We start from the raw sequence: 20,052 nt of genomic DNA on the forward strand, positions 1-20,052 counted from the left end.
CGTTATTCTAATTATTTATCATTAAAGGTATTTTAATTTTAGAATATTGCTGCTGCTTTTGCCTGATCGACTTGGGCTATAATTACAGCATCCAGTAATTGTGTCCACAGAACAGCTCCCACAGAGCAGAGGCTTAATGTGGAACTGCCCGTAAAGCATAGATTTGCTAAAAATATTACAGCCGAAGCATATAATGGAGTTTATTTTTACCAGTTTTATTGTACCTCCCAGATGGTTTTACTGCCAACTGATACGACAGGGTTATACGTCACACCAGTGTGCGCAGGAGATAACACGTTGCACTGTTCTCAGGATATGGTCTGCAGCACAACACCTGGCAGCATCTCAGACAAGATCCAGAAGAACACATTTTAAGGCTCTCAACAGCTTTAACAAAGCAGTTTTCCAGTTCCTTCCACTCAGTATCATGGAGTTTACAGGTTGCAGGAGGAGTCATGAACATCATCCACCACCCCCTCATTAACTGAGAAGAGAACAGACTGAAGCACATACATAAACATAGCTAAATTCTCAAGTGTCCGTAGGGAGAAGTGCATAAATAAAACATCCTTAGTATCGGAGCTTGAGTTCTTTGGTTCTTGGCATTTTTGGGCTTAAGTCTTTGCAGAAGGCACTCCTGGACCAATGCCACTCTGCTCCAACTCCGCGATCACAGATGTGTGCTTGAAGTGCAATGGCCTGTGGTTGAAAGTTTCAACCAGTGCGAAAGTCTCTTGACGCCGTGTGCCATAGAAAAGCTGGACCTGATTGGCTAAGCACTGAGCTTGGTGTACACCCTGCAAAGGAAAGAATTACAATTTTAACAAGTGTTTTAAATTTTTTTTAAAGAATGTTTTAAGTCTAGTCTCTGTATACATGAAGCAACTTGGACTTTGCAGAAAATAAGCTTACTGCTACACTGCATATAAAAAGGACATTCATAGCTAACAGTTATAGTGTGTGAGTGACACAAAGAATGTGTTCCACTGATGTATGGATGAGTAACCCAGTGTAAGTGTATCTAGCAGTGTAAATCACCTTGGTGAATAAGGTGTGTGGGCTAGTAACACTACATAGCATCCATTGTTAAGTCGCTCTGGGGAAAGCATCTAAGTGAATATATGTAAATGTAACAGTAGGCATTTCATTTCACACAAGTTTGAAATTACTGAAAGGCAATTCTGTGGGCAGAAGATCTTCACTGCTGTGTTGAGCTACAGAAGTAACAAAACCTGGTCACCACATACTATAAACTTAGAGTCCATTTCAGCAGTCATGAGGACAATCCCTTTGTCCTTCTGCAGGTCTGAGTAGTGGTACAGGATCAGCTGGCTTGGGGCATTCTCTCCCATCGTCTGAAGAACAGCAATTAGAAACAAATGTGTAGTACAAGCACCAAGGGAAGCTGATAGCCAAGGTAGTGGCTGAACACAGACGTGCAACCAGAAGGCTCTCAAGTAAAACTCATATTAGAGGCCCTGTTGTAGATCCCTTCAGCAAGGTTCTTAGACTGAATTTCTCTACTAAAATAATTAGCTAATGAAATGGTCATGCTGTATGTTACTTTTGGGAAGAGAAAAATTACTAGGGAAAAAAAAACAATAATGAAATAAAACTGATCATGTTTTAGTCAAATGAAAATACAGGTGTCCATCTCCAACATCAACTCAAGGTTCTGCCATAATCATGTTAGTCTTGGGACTCACCAAAATTTTTATGATTCTAAAATGCAGGACATTTTTATAGCCAGTAAGACTGAATGATCGTACCTGGACATTGATCAGGGAGGTAAAATGTAGCTCTTGCCCAGACCACTGACCCAAAAAAAACTCGTAGCCTTCTTTCCGAGGAAGGGCGTACAGGAACTTTGGGTTTGTGAGAAAATATAAATATACATTTTCAAACATTGATTCTCAACACTTATGCAAAAATAACATTTAAAACAGCTTGACTACCAAAACTCAGTTGTCAGTGTCAAAGTCTTTTGTTGCCTTAATTACTTTTACAGTATTTTCCACAATAAATAATCACATTTTTGTAACATTTACATATTGCAACTGTTTCAGTTTTTATTCAGTGAATATTGCTTTGGGCTAAAAGCATTGGTATACACACAAATTAAAACATTAAATATACCTGAAGCACTTAAATGACAAAAATAAAGTGGAAATAATATAGCAGGAAATCATTTTTGTCCCAATGTAGGTTTTTTTTAAAGTATAAAACCAGAATGTTTAGACTGAAAAGAGCCTTTGTAATAAACCTCTGAATATTTTTAAAAAGTACAATATTCCAAAATTATGAGTTTAGTGCAAAACATGAAAAATAGTTGATTTACATTAGATGAAAATTTCGGCTAGAGCTTGAAAACAAATGTTTTCAGCAGTGGCACATACATTTTGCAGAGCTTGGTTAAACAGAACCCTTGCAGTGGTCATAACGGTATTTTCAGTAGTGCAACACTGCCACCACGTGGCCGCATCGCAGATTGACAGGAGACGCGCACCATGCTGGTCTCAGCTTTGAACAAGATACTCACAGTCGGACATGAAGTGGCTCTGCTGAACATCACTTCAAATGTTTCTCCCTGAAATACACACATAAAACCAGTACGATCACTTCTACATTAAAATATATGGTACATTTTAAATAATTTCCCACTAGTTCTATTTGTACAATACATTGACAAAAGGAATCAGTTTCAGATAAATTCAACCAAATGTGATCTGGATTAATTTGTGAAAATATATAACCTAATGGCAGTTCTCACAAATTATGCACAGCTCACAACTCTGAAAACGTTTTAAAAAAAACATAAAAGTAGTAATAAATCTCCTGTTAAAAATGGAAAGATTGTGACATAAATAAACTTACTGGTATGACTGCACTGATTGTGTCTTTTGTGGCAAAGTACTGCATCCACAGCTAAAATGAAGATGAGGAGATTTAACATTTCAGAGTATATGACTGTTCATCAGGATGAAATTCTAGCTTATACTCCTGAGAGTCAGCCACAGAAACAAAACACTGCACCTCTGCAATTTCCTTTCCCGACTTGTCCTGGACTTTATCGATGTTAAGAATGGATGCCAGAGCCTGCCAAAAACAAAAATAAACATGACATGGGAAGCAGGACTTGATATAGAAGAAGCCAATTTCAAAATGTCCTGCATGCCAGCTGGCCACAGAGTTACTGCATTAATCAATTCAATAAGCATTACAGATAGAGCACAAGAAGTGTTTTTCTGTGAACAAACTAACAGAAGATTTTCAGTCCCACATTATGGAGTGCATTTATTTTGAACCTTGTGGCATTTGTGTCATTACCTTGTTTTTTGTGAATACTCCAGAGCCTGCTGCACTTTTCTTTTGCTTTTCCATCTGCAAGTAAGGAAATAATTTTACTTTCACGGCCTTGTACTCATGTTCTGAGTTTATAAGAGATCTGTTTCACTCTTACTGGTCCATAAATTACATTGCACAAAGGGCAAAACCTTATAAGACAACTGGAAGAACACAGTATTTTGGAACACTGCAGACCTTAAATGGGCTTTAAAACCTTTTTGGACAAATCATACTTACATTTACATTTATTCATTTAGCTGGCACTTTCCTCAAGTTTTAAACTATTAATTACCCATGTATACAGCTGGGTGATTAATAGTTTAATTTTACTGAAGCAATTTTTAGGGTACGTCCCTTGCCAAAGGGTCCATGGATGAGTAACTCATTGTAAGTAGTGTATCTAGCAGTGTAAGTCACCTTGGTGAATAAGGTGTGTGGTCTGACACTACACAGAGTTCACTGGAAGTCGCTCTGGAGAAAAGAGTCTGCTAAATGAATCAATGTAGGTATTACAGCAAGAGGTGGGGTGGGATTCGAACCTGCGACCTTCAGGTCCAAAGACGACAGCATTTTTTTTTTTTTTTTGGGAAAGCCAGGGCTGGGGAAATCCATCATAGAGACCTGAAGAAACTTACATACAGGTACTGTCAGACTCTTACCGACTAAAACCCCAGCCCAATTGGACAATATTTCGACTGTTTAAAGCGCAGTCGGCACGCGAAAAGTAGGATAAGCCCCTCCTCATTCCAGTGATTACCCCCCAAGGGTTTAGGTGATCACCATCATTAGTCTTCACTATGTTTTCTGTATCCTTCCATCCAACATCCAGTCCTAGTCGTTCTTCAATTGAAAGCGTCCACCACCACAACGCTTCCCTCCAAGGCTTTGACTCTGAGAAAATACACATTCTCCTTCGTTAGCCCAACCTGTCTATTTAGGTCGAGGCTCTTCTTGCTAAGTGCGCCTCTCCAGTCGAAGATTAGTGCTCCTACATGGACCTCCAGTTCGCAGTTTTTGTCACCAGCAACCTCTCTTGCTTCTTCTATGACCTGTGTTCTTTCCTATTTCGTTCTTTTCTCATTATAGGCCTTGTTCAGGGTGTCACCTAAGTTGGCATCTGCTGTAATAGTATCTATAATAAACAACTGCTTGTTATTATGACATATAAGATCAGGGATTCTGATACCATCACTAGTTTTTAAATGCGGTTCCAGGTTGACCTGGTATCCCCTTGCAGTAATGAGCTTCATAAGCATTTTGTTGATATTGTTGCATCTAAGGACATATTTATCATGCACTCTGTTGCATGACTGCATGATATGACTAAGACTCTCTGTTGCGTTGCATCCCTCACTGCATTTTGATGCTTGTCCTCAGCCCCGTATACTTCTTTTTTTGGTGTTTAGCTTTGATATAATTATGGCCTGATAACAATATCATCCCATTTCCAACCCAGAAACTGGCCTGTGGGCATTGGTTTATGTTCTTGAGACCCATGTCATCCTGACTGGTGTGAAGCTGTTCTCCCCAGTAACTCCTACAGGATGCCTTGTTGCTTACTGTCATCCCACCTTGCTCCATCAATTTTAAGTCCTTTTGTAACCTGGTGGTGAATTTGTATGTATTGGTGATGTTTATGTATCTTTTTCCAGGATCCTCTTCAGGTTCTGCATCCTGTTGTGTCTAATGTATGGAACTTGCGTTTGCAGGTCAGGCACACCCAGTCCTCCATCCATTATATTACTATAGAAAAATCCTTTTGGGGTATCGCGAGGTAGCCTCAGTGCCGCTCTTATAAAACCTCTAATGATGCTGTTAGAATTTGTTCAATATCTTTGCAGTAACTCTTCCAAGGACCAGTTAATACTGGACTCTATATAATATGAAAGTTCTTAACAGGAACATTCGCCGTTACGGTTTTAACGGGGCTTTCTTCAGGTTATTCAGCATATTATCTAGGGCCTCATGATCTGAGAGGTGTCTACCTTGGGCACTAAAATATATCCCGAGGTATTTATAGGTGCTAACAATGTCTACAGATAGCACCTGTTCCTGCCATATGTATGCTACAGCCTCTGGACTGCAGTAAGAAGTTTTATTTCTTGGATCACCAATGACCCGTAGTATGGCACATTTCTTGGCATTGGGTGTCAAGCATTCTAGCAAGGTATTAAGTTGGTTCTGAAGTCCAATCTCTGTGCCGACTACGAGCACCATATCGTCTGCGAAGGCCAAAGCTTTATATTTGAAGTCTTTTAGCTTATAACCACTATTAAGGCGATGGACTTTCTCGATAGCTTCAACCAGCACGCAGTTAAACAATAGAGGGCTTAACAGATCTCCTTGTTTAACTCCGTTTGCTATCTGGATCTTCTGTCCAAGTAGCTTGGTTGTTCCAGACAAGTAGTATTGTTTCAGGTATCCGCAGATATATTCTGGCACCCCTGCAGCTATGGCACCTCTGATTATGGAGTCATGGGCTACAGAGTGAAATGCTTTACGCAGGTCGATGAAACAAATCGCTAAATCCTGGTGATTCTTCTTGGCGTCATCTATGAAGGAATTACGGATCATGATATTAGCACTGCATCCGTCTATACTGGGAAAACCATTTTGTACCATATTTGGTCGTATGTATGTTGACATATGCCTCGCTAGAATTTTATGCTATAACCTCCTCAGCTCATTCCCCACAGAAATTGGTCTAAATTCTGTTGCATCCCTAGGTGTAGATGTTTTTGGGATCAGGGTTGTCCTGCTAGATCTAAAATATTCGGGAACTGCTCCCGACACTAGGATTCCATAAACAGGAGGCACAGGATGTAAGTGTTGATGGCTTTGATAGATCCATTAAGTAATCCATCCAGGCCCAGAGCCTTGTTGTAACACAAGCTCTTAACTATCGCTCCTACTTCTTCTACAGTATTAGGGTTAAGCATATCGTAATATGTTGTTCCTGATTTCACCAGAGGCCTCGGGTCATTGATTTTATTTTCCTCTAGTACCCCTCTCCAATATACGAGTTTGTCTTCGTCCGAACCTTTAACCTGTACGTTACCGCTACCTGCTCTGCAGTTAGCCTGCTTTGAGCTTTTTGTGTAATGTACAGAAAAAAAGAGAGTGATTACTTTTCCCTTTCGCTCAAAACAGCCCGACTCTGAGGGCAGAGCGAACGGCAGCATCAGGACGAGTCGGGGGAAGTGAGGCTGTGGGCAGAGCAGCTCATACATACGTTACATACATATTACATACCTATTATTACTGTAATTACATACATACCTCCTGCTCCACGACTAGGGCAAACTCGGCCTGTGTGGAGATGCCCAGCGGTTCCCTCGTCACCTCCTCCCGCTTCTCCATTCGTGCTCTAAACTCCCCGGGCCGAGAGCTTAGAGCAGTGAAACAAACAAACAAACAAACAAATTAAAGACAGACATGAGGGCTCCTCTGCTGAACAGCAGTTGCCGCTGCAGGCTCAGGGAAGGACTGTTAGCATCATCATGAGCTGGAAGTTGGCGAAGCGCACCGCTACACGCAACATCACGTGACTTCTGCGAGCACAGGGACGGCGAGGTACGGTCAGTTCGCGTGTCGGGGCGCTATGCAGTTCATTCGTCTCATATACAGCATCATTGATCAAAATAGCTACGCGTTCTCCCAGCATGCACTGCGGGCCCTTCGGCACGGGGTACTACCTGCGCAGCTCCCTGATCTTGTCTGCGTACTTCCCGTAGAACGGGTTCTCCTCCAGCTGCGGCTCCCGCTCCTTCTTCATCGAAAAGGCCCGCAACCGAAGCGGCACCGCGCCGGGAATCAGCGGCCTCCCGCCCACTGTCCGCACCGCCAGCATCCCGCGGTACAGACAAGCCATCTGAACCAGGGCCGCCGCCATCTTGTTCTCATCGCCGTCCCTCATGAATGGAGCCTCGGCTCCGCGGACGGAAACAGCAATAATGGAATAATCGTTCCGCCGCAGACCAAGGCGATGGTTCCGTTCGTTCAGTTGGCGGGCGATTTTCTCCAATGTTCCACACTGTGACGCGACCCGTAGCGGTATTTGGCCATTTGTACAGCTGGGTGTCTTTGCTGTAAATATTTCCGTTTTGTTACAGTGACAGGAAGGTTGTGAAACTAGAGTAAAATAATGACACTTTTGTACATTTTGTGCATCTAGAATTATCTTACACTACTTAATGTTTCCAAAGAAGAAGTCAGTTCATCCTCACAAAATGTGCTCTGCACCAATGCATTTTTGATTCCTAATGAAGAGAAACACGTACAAATTAATAGTAAATATTACCCCCGTAACAGAGAAGCAGATTTGACGGACAAATCTTGCTTCTTTTTTGCTCGATTGAAATGGAAACAGTCCCTCATCTCTCTTTTTTGGTCTGCATTCCAAATATTTATGTTATGGTAGCTTTGTTTTTCTCTTTTTTTACTCGGCTCGTTAATATTATTGTCTCTATGGCTCTTTTTTATGCTAGTGAATCTGCTAATAAAAATGTGGATAGCGCAATTCGTCTTGTCTGTTTATTAAGTAAATTTCATATTCATAAAGAAACGGGCATTAATTAAATTTTGCCCTAACTAAATTAGGTAAGAATTATAATAATCAAGAATTTGCTGTTCCAAACTGATTTACAGTTTCTTCTTTCCTCTCTTCATAAACATCTTCTAATAAGAAAACCATAACAACGTCGCAAGGCATTAAACTGTTTTTGGGGCAAATTGTAAATATCCCAATATTCATGTATTTGCTAATCTTGCGCTTTGTTTTTTTTTTAATTTTCTTTCTATTTTCTTTATTCATGTTCTTTCTATTCCCCCCCCTCCCTTGTCGGTTGTTATTATGCTAGTCTTGTATTTTTAATTGTATTTTATATTAACATTTCATTTAGCAGACGTTTTTCTCCAAAGCGACGTACATCTCGTAGAAAATACTATTTGTACATTACATTACGAGATAGAAACATAGATGCAGACATGTGATCCTTCAGTACAGTTTCAGTTTGTTTCCTTCACCATGCACCGACGTTCATCACGATCACACAAATGCATGATATATATTTGTAATATTTTCATTTTTTCAGAACCGCTTGTCCCATACGGGGTCACGGGGGACCGGAGCCTACCCGGTAACACAGGGCGTAAGGCCAGAGGGGGAGGGGACACACCCAGGACGGGACGCCAGTCCATCGCAAGGCACCCCAAGCGGGACTTGAACCCCAGACCCACTAGAGAGCAGGACTGTGGTCCAACCCACTGCGCCACCACGCCCCCCTGATTATATTTGTAATATTTGTTCTCAAATAAAACTGGGAAGAAACATTGTTTCTCATGGAAAAATATCCCCGCACCACAAATTTCAATAAGTACCAAAGAGAGAAAAACATTCTGTGCATATCCGTGATGTAACACATATGTATGATAAAGACACAATTTGCGAGAGTAATTCTTCATGATTTAAAGTTTCATTGTTAATAGTTACTTATTTTTATTCTTTTTTTACGGCCTTCTTTAAGAAACCAGGTTCGAATCCTCGCTCCCGCTGTAGCACCTTTCAGCAAAGCATTTTCACCATGAATTTACTCTAGTCCAAATTACCATATGTAAATAACTAAGTGGCTTTGGAGAAAAGCAAGAATGAATAAAGCGGTACAACCATGTCCAAGAATTCGGTTTACGAGAACTGTAGTTTAGGACCCATTTAATACCCCTACTTCAATTTACAAAAACTTTTGTCCGTATTTATGGAGACCGAATTGGGATTTTGCAGCACTTCCCGCGGCCGACGAACACGAGACGAGCGCCACCTTGTGGTCTTGCTCGCACTTACAGTTTAGCTCGTGTGCGCTGATTTCGTTCTGCGCCTCCGTTCGCTGTTGGGTGCGAATTTCAGCGGTTGCAGTCTCGCTCAACTTGGTCCCCTTAGGACTGTCCAAACACGGCCACTTTTTTTGGTGGCTTTTGATGATATTGTAGAAAAATGGGTGTTAATTTTGTGGCCCAGGCTGTAGTTCACTTGTCATCTGTATTTGCCTTCATGGATGGTTGTGACGGGCTGTGATTTTCTATACGGTAGTAATGTATGTGCAGTGTGTAGTTGGTTTTTGTTATGTAAGAAGTGTGACATAATGGAAAAAAAATTATGCAGCAACTTGTGAGATGTAAATGTTTGTGCTGAATAATTCTGTGCTTAGAATTGAAGAATAATGGATAAACCTTTATGCAGCTTCTCCTTTGGTGTATGCTGGCTCATATGGTGGAATGTGACAAATTAACTATATTTTAGAATCACGTGTCTGCATCCAAATCTCTCCTTCTTTTGATGTAATGGACTGTCTTTTTCTCTGAGATGTAAGTTGCTTTGGAGAAAAGAATCTGTTAAAGGAAGAAATGTAAATGTTTATAAATGGAGGGACAAAAACCTTCTGGCTTTGTGACACCAACTGTCTATCTGTTCTAAAACACCTCATACAAATGTATGACACATTTGGTCTTAGTAAAAATGCCAAAGTATTTAATATATTATAACTTTATCTTAGACTTAACGTATCCTGTAAATAAATCAAAGGGATCTGTGTTACTAACCTTTTTATTGAGTAGTTAATAAAGAAAGCTGAAAGTGGCTCAAAAATTACTAACATTGCATAGGCATATGAGAAGAAATGCTCAACCTTCAGGATGGGAGGCTGCGGAAATAACTGATTTTATTTTCAGTCATTTTAAACTCATTTTTTTAAAGTTAATAAAAATAGTAAAAAAAAATGCAGTTTGCGTGACTATTCCTGTGGAAATGCATTATGCTATTTTGTACTAGATGGTCTTTGCTGTGACATGAGGATGTCCTGGACTGCTGCGGAGCATATGTATTTATATTCTGGGCCTGCAGTGCAGTTCTCTGGTGTCCAAGTCCTCTGGTTCTGGGCCAGCACACAGTAGAGACCAGTGCTATCCAGGGACTGATATTCAGCATTGCTGTGGCTCCTCAGCCTGGAGAATGTCATGAAGCGGCCATCAGTCCAGGCCCACTGCCCTGGTGTGCCACTCAGCCCTGTAAACCCACAATGACAGAGTAGTCAGACGTGTGCCTGCGTACTCATTCCTGATCTATGCGTGTTTGATGCATAGATTAGGAATGAGTGTCTGAGAGTGTGATTTATCAAAACCGACAAGCGACTAGACCCTTACCGATCCAGAACGGCTGCTTGCTGGCAAACTTCCATAGCCACTTCATGTCTTTTTTGGAGTGGACACTTGCCAAATTACTGTTGAACCTGTACATATAAAGGCATCATACATGTTTTGTAAGCAGTGCACGGTTTTTGTGTTGTTGACATTGACATTCCAGGTGTATTCATGTAAATTTGCTGATGGTGTTGTCAGCAATATTGCCTGTATGTAACACACATACATTAAGGTGCAGGCTTGTTGAGCGCTGCTCCAGCTGGCCCTGCCCTGGCTCAGGGTGTAACAGTTCCCCTTGTGGGAGGTCCAGCCTGCAGGGCAGATGCTGCCACTGGGCTTCCCAGTCTGAGACAGAGAGGGTAGGAGAAACATGGAGAGTTAAACATTTAGCACAGGATTCCGTGCTGGAAGGTTCCTTAATGTTTTCAGATCAGCCTTTGCATTACATTCAGAATTTTCATTGCAGATAATAAAATCCACAAAGCCACTGATTAATAATACCAACAATTACTAGACTGAGAAATCAATATGGGTGAAAAATTTTTAGCGTATCTCTTAAGAAATGGATCCATACAAATGGGCGGATAAATGCAAAATTCCCACCCAACAATGATTAAGGATTGTCCCAGAATGAGTGCATAATAACTTGTGAATGTATTGTTTCTATGACTCTTATTGTGTTGAAACTGGTCACTTGCTTAACCACCATTAAAACAACTGTTCCTGGCTGCATGCCGTATGGCGATCTCTTCACCTTTTGCATGTGTTCTGCAGTGTGAGATGCAGGTCGAGGGGAGTCACCCTGTGGGTCCTCTCCCACTGGCTCTCGGTGAAGGAGATGTTCAGACCAGGTCCAGATAGGAGTGACCTCCACCTCTGTGTGGCCTTGGGGCACCGGTTTGACAATCAAAGGGTCTTCCTCCTCCTCCACCCTCAGGGGACTTATCCCATGGAACTTTCATTGAATGAAAGACATGATCATCCCCCAGTGTACAAGGAGGCTAAATATGTACAAATCTGGCTAAATCTAGATATTTTGGTATCTCATCACAAAAAATGATGTATCCTGTACACTGGGGCAACATGGTTGCCATTGGTTACAAATTGATCAATTATTTATTCATTACCCACAGGTGAATGCTATATATCCTTGGTGGCTGAATTAAGTAATCTTCAAATGCAATGTAAAGCACTTGGGATTTTTGGAGGAAAAGCACTACATGACTATGTGTAATTCATTTGTACATTAAACCTTTTCGACACAAACTGCCAACATCATATTACAGACGTAAATGCTAATATATTCTGCTTGTATGGAATGGCAGAAACCCCACATCCTTGATCTGAAGATCTGGAGGTGGACTAACCAAATCGGTTCTGTTGTCCCTCCGTTTCCCACATGTTCTGTCAGTCCACCACCTTGGACTTGCAGTACTTTGCAACATTTTCAGTATTAACCTGACCCCACAGGTTCATTGTTCCAGCAAAGATTCTTACCTTCCAGATTTTCTCTCCATTCCTCAGCTCAATCTCTGACAGGAGGTTCTTCTGTGACTGCAGAAGGCCTCAGTTTTACATCATGTTGTGTCAATTCAAAAATGCTTTGAAATAAATTAGGTTGAACTTGGACTGAAATCATCTATGATTCAGTACAGAAGACACCTCTTACTTTGTGCTCCTGGTTGCCCAGGACTCTCAGTTGCCTCCTCCGTGCACTTGGGTAGGCCTGATCCTGTACCTCTCCCGCAGTGTAGTCCGGGAAGGGGTGACGTTTCGGGATGTCTCCCCAAAGAGGAGGCCGGTGGTCTTCCGAGGGGAAATCTGCTTGTGAGTAGGGGACCTGCGCTTCCTCAGGGCGTGAAGGTGGTATGTGGACAGGAGGGGGAGGAAATGGTTGGGTCTGTTTCTGCTCCTCCTCAACTATTAACTCATGTGGGTCACAACTCCCTGATGAAGAAAACAGTAAAGCTGGATCTGATTTTGAGCTTAGTCTCCTTGAGTCATTTTGTTATGAGCATAGAATTATAATGAAATGTGTTATAAAAATTACTGAGGCTTACTTCCCTCAGTGTGTATAATGCAAACATGCATTTTTTTCTCACCTCCTCTGGGGTCCACAATTTCTACAGTTGCTCGGTTTTTCTGACCCAGAACTGCATTCTTCTGCGCTTTCAAGACCACCTCAAAGTTCTCATGGTTCTCCTCCAGTCCGTCATCCTTAAGATTGATTTTCCAACTTTTGATATTGACCCCTGGAGGAAAAAAAACAATGAAAATGACTGTGTAATAAAAAAACAATATCAATCAATGGCAAGAAATCCATAAAAACACTGGTTCGCTCCAATACTTAAAATACCTAGTAAATCTAACCTGTATCAAACTGGATCAAACTGGCTGAGCTATGAGTAAAATCTTTCCCCACTTTGGCAGTGCCCTCTTCCACCTGAAATATATGGAAATATCAAGAACTCCATATTTAAGGCTACAGGAAGTTTGCAGTTGCTTGTTGTAATTAGTTCACTTCTGATTTCAGGTCCCATTTTTAGATATCACAGCATACCTGGATGCTGACATAGGCAGGGTCTGCGCTGTTCCCGGTGCGTGTCACTTGAAGGGGCAACACCCCCATGTTCTCACAAACACGGAAACACGTCGCTGACAGCTCTACACGAGACCATTTCAGCTCCAGGCTGCCAGGAACAAGGCAAAATTTTTACTTAATCAGCAATCTGTGAATTCCACTATGTAATATTGATTCACTTATTTTCTCTCTCTCTCTCCCTCTCTCTCTCTATACACACACACACACACACACACACACACACACACACACACACTGTCTGAAACCGCTTGTCCCAAGCAGGGTTGCGGCGAACCTGTGCCTAACCTGGCAACACAAGGCGTAATGCTGGAGGGAGGGGGGGACACACCCAGGGCGGGATGCCAGGCCGTTGCAAGGCACCCCAAGCAGGACTTGAACCCCAGACCCACCAGAGAGCAGGACCCGGCAAAACCCGCTGCCCCACAGCGCCCCCAAAACACGTATATATATATTATATATATATATATATATATATATATATATATATATATATCATGTACTGTATAAAATGTATATGTGTATACACTGAGCACTTTATTAGGAACACATACTAATACTAGGGCCTCCCTTTGCTCTCAAAACAGCTTCAGTTCTTCATGGCATGGATTCCACAAGATGTTGGAAAATTCCTTCAATATTCTGGTCCATTTTGACATGATTGCATTACACAGTTTCTGCACATTTGTGCTGTAAATCTCCTGTTCTACCACATCCCAAAGGAGTTCTACTAGAATCAGAGCCAGTGACTGGGAAGTCACTGAAGAACACTGCACCCATTGTCATGTTCATGAAACCACTTTGAGACAACTTTTGCTTTGTGACATGATGTATTATCATGCTGGAAGTATAGCTACTAACCATCCAATCAACCAGCTTCAAGAACCGCTTGTCCTGAATGGGATTGTGGCGAGCTGGACCCTATCCTGGAGACATTAGGTGCAAGGCTGAATGGATGAGGTGGGGGGGGTAGGGGCACACCATGGACAGGACACCAGTCTATCACAGGGATGCAACTATCTACCGAGGCACACAGCTGGGCAAAGGTACCGGAGCCATTGCAGGGCAAGCACCTTGCCCAAGGGCACTATAGCCAGAGGCAGGGATCGAACCAGCAACCTTCGGAGCCAAAGGCAGCCGCTTAAACCGCAACACCACCAGTTACTAGAAGATGGGTAAATTGCGGCCATAAAAGGATGTACAAGGTCAGCAACAACACTCAGGCTGTAGCATTCAAGCAATGATTGACTGGTATTAATGGGCCCAAAGTGTGCCAAGAAAACATTCCTCACACTCTTATACCACCGGCCTGGACTGTTGACACAAGGCAAGTTAGCTCCATGGATTCATGTTGTTGATGCCAAATTCTGACTTTCCAATTTGTGTGCCTCAGCAGAAGTCAAGATTCATTTTTCCAGTCTTCAGCTGTCCAGTTTGGGTGAGCCTGTGCCCACTGCAGCCTCCGCTTTCTGTTCTTGACTGACAAGGAGTGGAACCTGACATGGTCTTCTGCTGTTGTAGCCCATCAGCCTCAAGGTTTGATGTGTTTTGCATTCTGAGATGATTTTCTGCTCACCACAGTTGTAAAGAGTGATTATCTGAGTTACTGTAGCCTTTCTGTCAGCTCGAACCAGTCTGGCCATTCTCCTCTGACTTCTCTCATCCAAAAGGTGTTTCCATCTGCAGAACTGCCACTCACTTGATGTTTTTTGTTTACATCACCATTCTGAGTAAACTCTACAGACTGATGTGAGTGAAAATCCCAGAAGATCAGCCGTTACAGAAATACTCAAACATACACTGGCACCAATAACCACGCCACGGTCAAAGTCAATGAAATCACATTTTTCACCATTCTGGTGTTTGATGTGAGCATTAACTGAAGCTCCTAAACTGTATCCGCGTGATTCGATGCATTACACTGCTGCCACATGATTTGCTTATTAGAAAACTGCATGAATGAGCAGGTGCACAGGTGTTCCTAATAAGGTGCTAGGTGAGACTATAAAATTTTTTTGTCAGAAATCCTGTTACATGATGAGGAGTATTGATATGAAAGCAGAGAATGACTGCTGAAGACAACCCAACATACACTTCCGGCAGCATGGTGTTTCCTGCAGAGTCACTGACTTGGAGCTCAAAGCTGTCTCCTGTCACTTCCACACTGGGGTCAATAATGTACAGCACCGCACGCTGGTTCAGGTCCTTCTGTGTGAAGCGGCCTCTTATGTATCCCCCTGAGGTGAAGTGGACGGAGATGTTAGAATCTGTCAGTGCGGCAGAGCTTCTTTGGATTTGAATTCCTTCAGCAAAATTCAAGGGTAGCAGATTTTTTTCCCCCTTGACCTCACCTGTGAGGATGTTCTCTAAGTGCCCAAAATGTGGTGGTCTGAGGATAGTGAACTCCAGCTCCTGATCTGGACTGTCAGGGTCAGATGCCCGCAGGTCTCTGGAGGTGATGTAGATGCCCTGCCTGCCATCATGCAGGTTCTCCACTGTACTAGGGCTTCTCTTGGTCACCAGGCTTGGGGGGCTTTTATCTACATGCTCCACCTAAGCAAAGCAACCTAATCAGACACATTCCTTCTCTGCCTTTCAAAGTTTTGTTATGATATTGTATTACCAGTAGGGGGAACCCTCTTAATATCAGTTCCACTCGTGTTATCTGAAAAACCTGGAAAGATGGGTCATGATCTAACATCAGTTAAAAAGAAACTTAAATGAATACTTTCAGTCCCGTAAAGATTCTAGATATATGTTTCTAAAATATGATTATAATATAAAGTCCCTTTGCCTGACATTATATTTACACACTCAATTTCTTTAAATGCTTGTCTTGGTCTGGGTTGCATAGTTTGAGCTGAATTAAAACCTATGTCTTAATAGCTCAGGTGCTGTGAGGCAGAACTGCTCCTCGCCGCACCACTGTGCTACCAAATTATATTAAAAAATTGAAGATAAAATATAAATGAAAAAATACATGAATGGGTGGCATGGTGGCACAGTTAATAGTGCTGCTGTCTCACAGTGCCTGGGTGGTATGAGATGGTGTGGGTTTGAGCCCTGCTCAGTCTGTGTGAAGTTTGCATGTTCTCCCCATGTTTGTGTGGGTTTCCTCCAGGTGCTCTGGTTTCCTCCCACAGTCCAAAGACATGCTGTTCAGGTTCCCCATAGTGTGTGAGTAACAGAGAGCGTGTGTGCCACTGATGTATGGATGAGTGACCCAGTGTAAGTGTATCTAGCAGTGTAAGTCACCTTGGTGAATAAGGTGTGTGGGCTGATAACACTACATAGAGTTCATTGGAAGTCCCTTTGGAGAAAAGCATCTGCTAAATAAATAGATGTAAATGAGCTGGACTGGCATCCTGTCCAGGCTGCACCCCCCTTCAGCCTTGCACCCAGTGCTTCCAGGAGCATTTGTTGAAATTGGATGGACAGAGATAGATGAGCTGGCCCAATGGTGCAGCGGGTACCTTTGGTACCTCACAGCTCTGCGGCTGCAATTTTGAACACGAGTTTCGTGGGTGACTCAGATTTTGCGGAAGTTTGCTTTTTCTCTTCATGTTTGTATGAGTGTCCTCCCTCAGCCCAAACACATCTATTTCATGCGTACTCAAGACTTCAAATTGCTGCTTGTGTGTTTGTTCATGAATGTGTGTGACTGTCCTGTGATTGACTATAGTCCTGTCCAGAGTGTACCCTGCTTCACACTCTGTGTTTCCAGGATAGGCTCTGGACCGCTGCAACTCTGCAAAGGACAAGCAGCTGATGAAAATGGAAAAAAGTGGAGTAAGGAAATTAAATGACCATGAATCCAGCGGTTAATTCATATCTATTACGATTTCTAACATTTAAATCTTACTCTTATTCTGACTGTAAGAGTCAGCACTTCCTCTTTATTTGTAAAACTAAAGTTAATGTGTTCTTGCTGTTTTTCTTAGCATCATGAGAACATCTGGACTCTGTCCACGTTCTGGGCTGGTAGGTCCAGGTATGGTTACCATCTACATTACTTCTGCACACTTGGTTCTCTGCTTGTGAGGCCTGCAGACATTATTTATGACAATCCCGGATGCACGGTGGCATCTCGGGGCCGACAGGTTTCGAGCGCGAGGCAGAAAACTGACTCTCCTCTTTGGCTCGCTTCGGCACTGAGCGGCTCCAGCCAAGTGACAGAGAGCGGGGGTCCCGGAGGCCCCAGGAAATTTCCTCCGCAACAGGCCCGCTCACCTGCGCTGGCAGAGTGCCCCCCCCCACCCCCAGAGGCACAGGGCAGGCTGTGCTGGCCAGCACGTTAGCCGCCTCGCTGGCAGCTCCACAGAATATTATAGTGCACGAGGGGCCACGTGAGGGGGTGTCTCTCCACCGCTACACCTGACCGAGACCTCTTTCTGCTTTGCATGCAATACAGTGGGGGCTTGACATTAACTCCTTCCTTTCCTTCACCTCACTCTGCAAAACAACAAGCTTATTTGGCTGTAGCAGTTCATTCGCTTTAGAACCTCATTGCTGACATTTACGGGTTTAACGGCTGTGTTTAGGTCATTAGTTAGATTTTAATGCTGTTTTGCAAAGTTCCTTATACTTCATTACATTTAAATTGACATTTACTCATTTAGCAGGTGCTTTTCGCCGAAGTGTCGTGCATCTCAGAGAAAAAAACGCAGTGTACTATATCAACAGAAGGAGAGATTTGGATGCATGATTCTAGAGTACAGTCCATTTGTTACATTCCACCATATGAACTAGTGTAGATCACACGAGTCGCTGCATAAAAGCTTTTCCATTATTAAACAAATAGTGTATCTATAGCTTGTTCCAATGCCTGAGGGTGGTATGGTGGCACAGCGAGTAGCGCTGCTGTCTCACAGCACCTGGGTGTACGAGAGGAGATGGGTTCGCTCCCTGGTCAGTCTGTGTGGAGTTTGCATGTTTTCCCCGTGTCTGTGTGGGTTTCCTCCGGGTGCTCAGGTTATATCCCCCACAGTCAAAAGATATGCTGTTGAGGTTCCCCCATAGTGTGTGAGTGACACAGAGAGTGTGTTCCAGTGATGTATGGATGAGTGACCCATTCTAAGTAGTTTATTTAGCAGTGTAAGTCTTTGGGTGCTCTGGTTTCCTCCCACAGTCCAAGGACATGCTGTTCAGGTTCCCCCATAGTGTGTGAGTGACACAGAGAGAGTGTGTTCCAGTGATGTATGGATGAGTGACCCAGTGTAAGTAGTGTATCTAGCAGCGTAAGTCACCTTGGTGAATAAGGTGTGTGGGCTGATAACACCACAAAGAGTTTGCTGAAAGTTGCTTTGGAGAAAAGCGTCTGCTGAATAAATACATGTCTTCTTGTGCTTCAGAGTTTGATTTACTAATTAACCCTGAGTGAAAAAAATGTTTGAACTTGGTAAATTCAAAAATGCTGAAATTTAACAATAAGTGTAATTTCATGCCTTTTTAAAGTGTGGAGTTCTAAAATTCTTTAAAGATCTCACTGTGATGACATTAAGTGTTGCATATAAAGATATTTCATCAACACCTGTTAGTCACAGAATTTATGACTAAAACCTGGATCCACAAGATTAGCTTTTCTCTTAACTATTAATATCAGTCGTAACAAAATGTATATTTGAGTGCATACATACAGTACATACATATTCGTCTGAGTTTTGTATGCCTGTTGAAAAATTTTTACAAAAGGTCTGTCTCTGAATTAATCTCTCTTAATTCAGCATTGCTCGCTAGAACATAAAATGTGACAGATGACCTTGACTGGAAAATTGTGAAAAAGAACTTAATGACTGTGTAGGATTCTTAAAGTTAAGTCTTTTAAATAATCATTTGAACAATCTGGAACTGAGTCATGGTAAGAACCTTTCTCAGGGGTATTGCAGCAGAAGTGTAAATTTAAAATCATTTAAAGTCCTTTGATTGCAAGGTAATTTATTGCTCTAGGTGCTTGCAAGGTGATCTAACTTCTACATGACCCCACTGGCCCATCTGGTAGTGACAGTCTCAAACCACACGGATAAATAACTTCACCAACACTAGATTGCTTTGAAAGAATTCATTTCCGCTGAGACTGTTTTTGGGAAAAATATTGTTAAAATGAAATTTGTTGTGTTTAGCTTTTAATTCACTGATATCTGAATCAAAGCGAACACTTACCTGTATTATGAAAATGACTGGATCCTCTCTCAGCTGGCCATGCAGCAGAAACCCTTTGTTTGTACCATCGGAGGGCAGGAAAGCAAACTTATCCATCTGGGCCTTTACACTCTGCTGCCGGTAGGTCAGGTCCAAGTTGTTCACATCACCCTGTGTGAATCTTGGTTGGGAGAGAGGCTGTCCTCTTAGTAGTAACCTTCCGTGAAGGGGTTGCTGAGTTACAACATAAGTCAAGTTATCCACTGTGGTGTCTGGGTCGGTCAGCTCTAGACTGTCCTGAGAGATTAGTGCCACTGTACCCTCCATGAGCTGGAGCCCTTTGTTGGTCACTAGGGTAGGAGGGATGCGGTCACCATGTTCCACATTGAAGAGCAGGGAGCCACTTTTCGATGTGACACCATTGCTGATGACAAAGCTGTATGAAGAATTAGAGTACAAAAGTACTGTGAGAAAGCCAAGCAAAGCACAGAAAACAGGATCACCGAAGGATGCGTGTAAAAGAAAAAACTGCAAATCTGGTCTCCAACTGCACTGTTTCACAAGATATTTTCTATGAAACATTTCAAACAGCTGAGTTAAACGGCTAAGAGTCATGTGCAGTAACTCTGTCCGAATGCAAAACCGTCTGAATTTATGATAAAATTAGCATAAGACCACTTTCCACAAAATCGGTGAAACATGAGGCTGTTTCCAGATTTCTTCCTTCATTGAAAAACAAGAGCTCTAAGACACTGAAGTCAGATTCAAGCAATTCGGGC

The 20,052-nt window shown here is 42.5% G+C and overlaps 2 protein-coding genes across 3 annotated transcripts in view; both read right to left on the reverse strand.

Annotated features, from left to right (window-relative positions):
* Positions 1 to 194: 194 nt before the first annotated feature.
* Positions 195 to 7,300, reverse strand: atpaf1 (ATP synthase mitochondrial F1 complex assembly factor 1). 2 transcript variants are annotated; one of them, XM_018726697.2, is made up of 9 exons: positions 7,041 to 7,300; positions 6,625 to 6,733; positions 3,328 to 3,381; positions 3,034 to 3,096; positions 2,875 to 2,925; positions 2,540 to 2,587; positions 1,770 to 1,865; positions 1,248 to 1,355; positions 195 to 797 (listed from the first exon to the last, which is right to left on the reverse strand). In XM_018726697.2, the coding sequence occupies exons 1-9, from the start codon at positions 7,259 to 7,261 to the stop codon at positions 615 to 617; spliced, it is 933 nt and encodes a 310-aa protein (XP_018582213.2). In that variant the 5' UTR covers positions 7,262 to 7,300; the 3' UTR covers positions 195 to 614. The 2 variants fall into 2 exon arrangements, with proteins under 2 accessions (XP_018582213.2, XP_018582216.2); XM_018726700.2 differs by lacking the exons at positions 6,625 to 6,733; positions 7,041 to 7,300 and adding an exon at positions 5,805 to 5,960.
* A 2,781-nt stretch (positions 7,301 to 10,081) lies between these two features.
* frem1b (Fras1 related extracellular matrix 1b) overlaps positions 10,082 to 20,052 on the reverse strand; it is a 30,984-nt gene continuing 21,013 nt past the window's right edge. The window contains exons 24-35 of the mRNA XM_018726727.2: positions 19,295 to 19,709; positions 15,487 to 15,688; positions 15,228 to 15,372; positions 13,097 to 13,226; positions 12,907 to 12,979; positions 12,639 to 12,788; positions 12,206 to 12,483; positions 12,034 to 12,090; positions 11,291 to 11,491; positions 10,763 to 10,881; positions 10,540 to 10,625; positions 10,082 to 10,402 (exon numbers count right to left, since the gene is read on the reverse strand). Of these exons, the coding sequence (XP_018582243.2) occupies positions 10,155 to 10,402; positions 10,540 to 10,625; positions 10,763 to 10,881; positions 11,291 to 11,491; positions 12,034 to 12,090; positions 12,206 to 12,483; positions 12,639 to 12,788; positions 12,907 to 12,979; positions 13,097 to 13,226; positions 15,228 to 15,372; positions 15,487 to 15,688; positions 19,295 to 19,709 (2,104 nt within the window). The 3' untranslated portion in view covers positions 10,082 to 10,154. The remainder of the gene's footprint in view (positions 10,403 to 10,539; positions 10,626 to 10,762; positions 10,882 to 11,290; positions 11,492 to 12,033; positions 12,091 to 12,205; positions 12,484 to 12,638; positions 12,789 to 12,906; positions 12,980 to 13,096; positions 13,227 to 15,227; positions 15,373 to 15,486; positions 15,689 to 19,294; positions 19,710 to 20,052) is intronic.

The sequence above is a fragment of the Scleropages formosus genome, chromosome 9, assembly GCF_900964775.1.
Source record: "Scleropages formosus chromosome 9, fSclFor1.1, whole genome shotgun sequence".
NCBI classification, from domain to species: domain Eukaryota; kingdom Metazoa; phylum Chordata; class Actinopteri; order Osteoglossiformes; family Osteoglossidae; genus Scleropages; species Scleropages formosus.

Bases quoted from the DNA above. Each gene is read 5' to 3' on its own strand.
- atpaf1 (XM_018726697.2), bottom strand. From the start codon at position 7,261: ATGAGGGACGGCGATGAGAACAAGATGGCGGCGGCCCTGGTTCAGATG. The intron at 6,734-7,040 runs GTAGTACCCCGT...CACTGCTCTAAG, and splicing joins AAGATCAGGGAGCTGCGCAG to CTCTCGGCCCGGGGAGTTTA. The intron at 1,356-1,769 runs GTACGATCATTC...GCTGTTCTTCAG, and splicing joins CCTCCCTGATCAATGTCCAG to ACGATGGGAGAGAATGCCCC.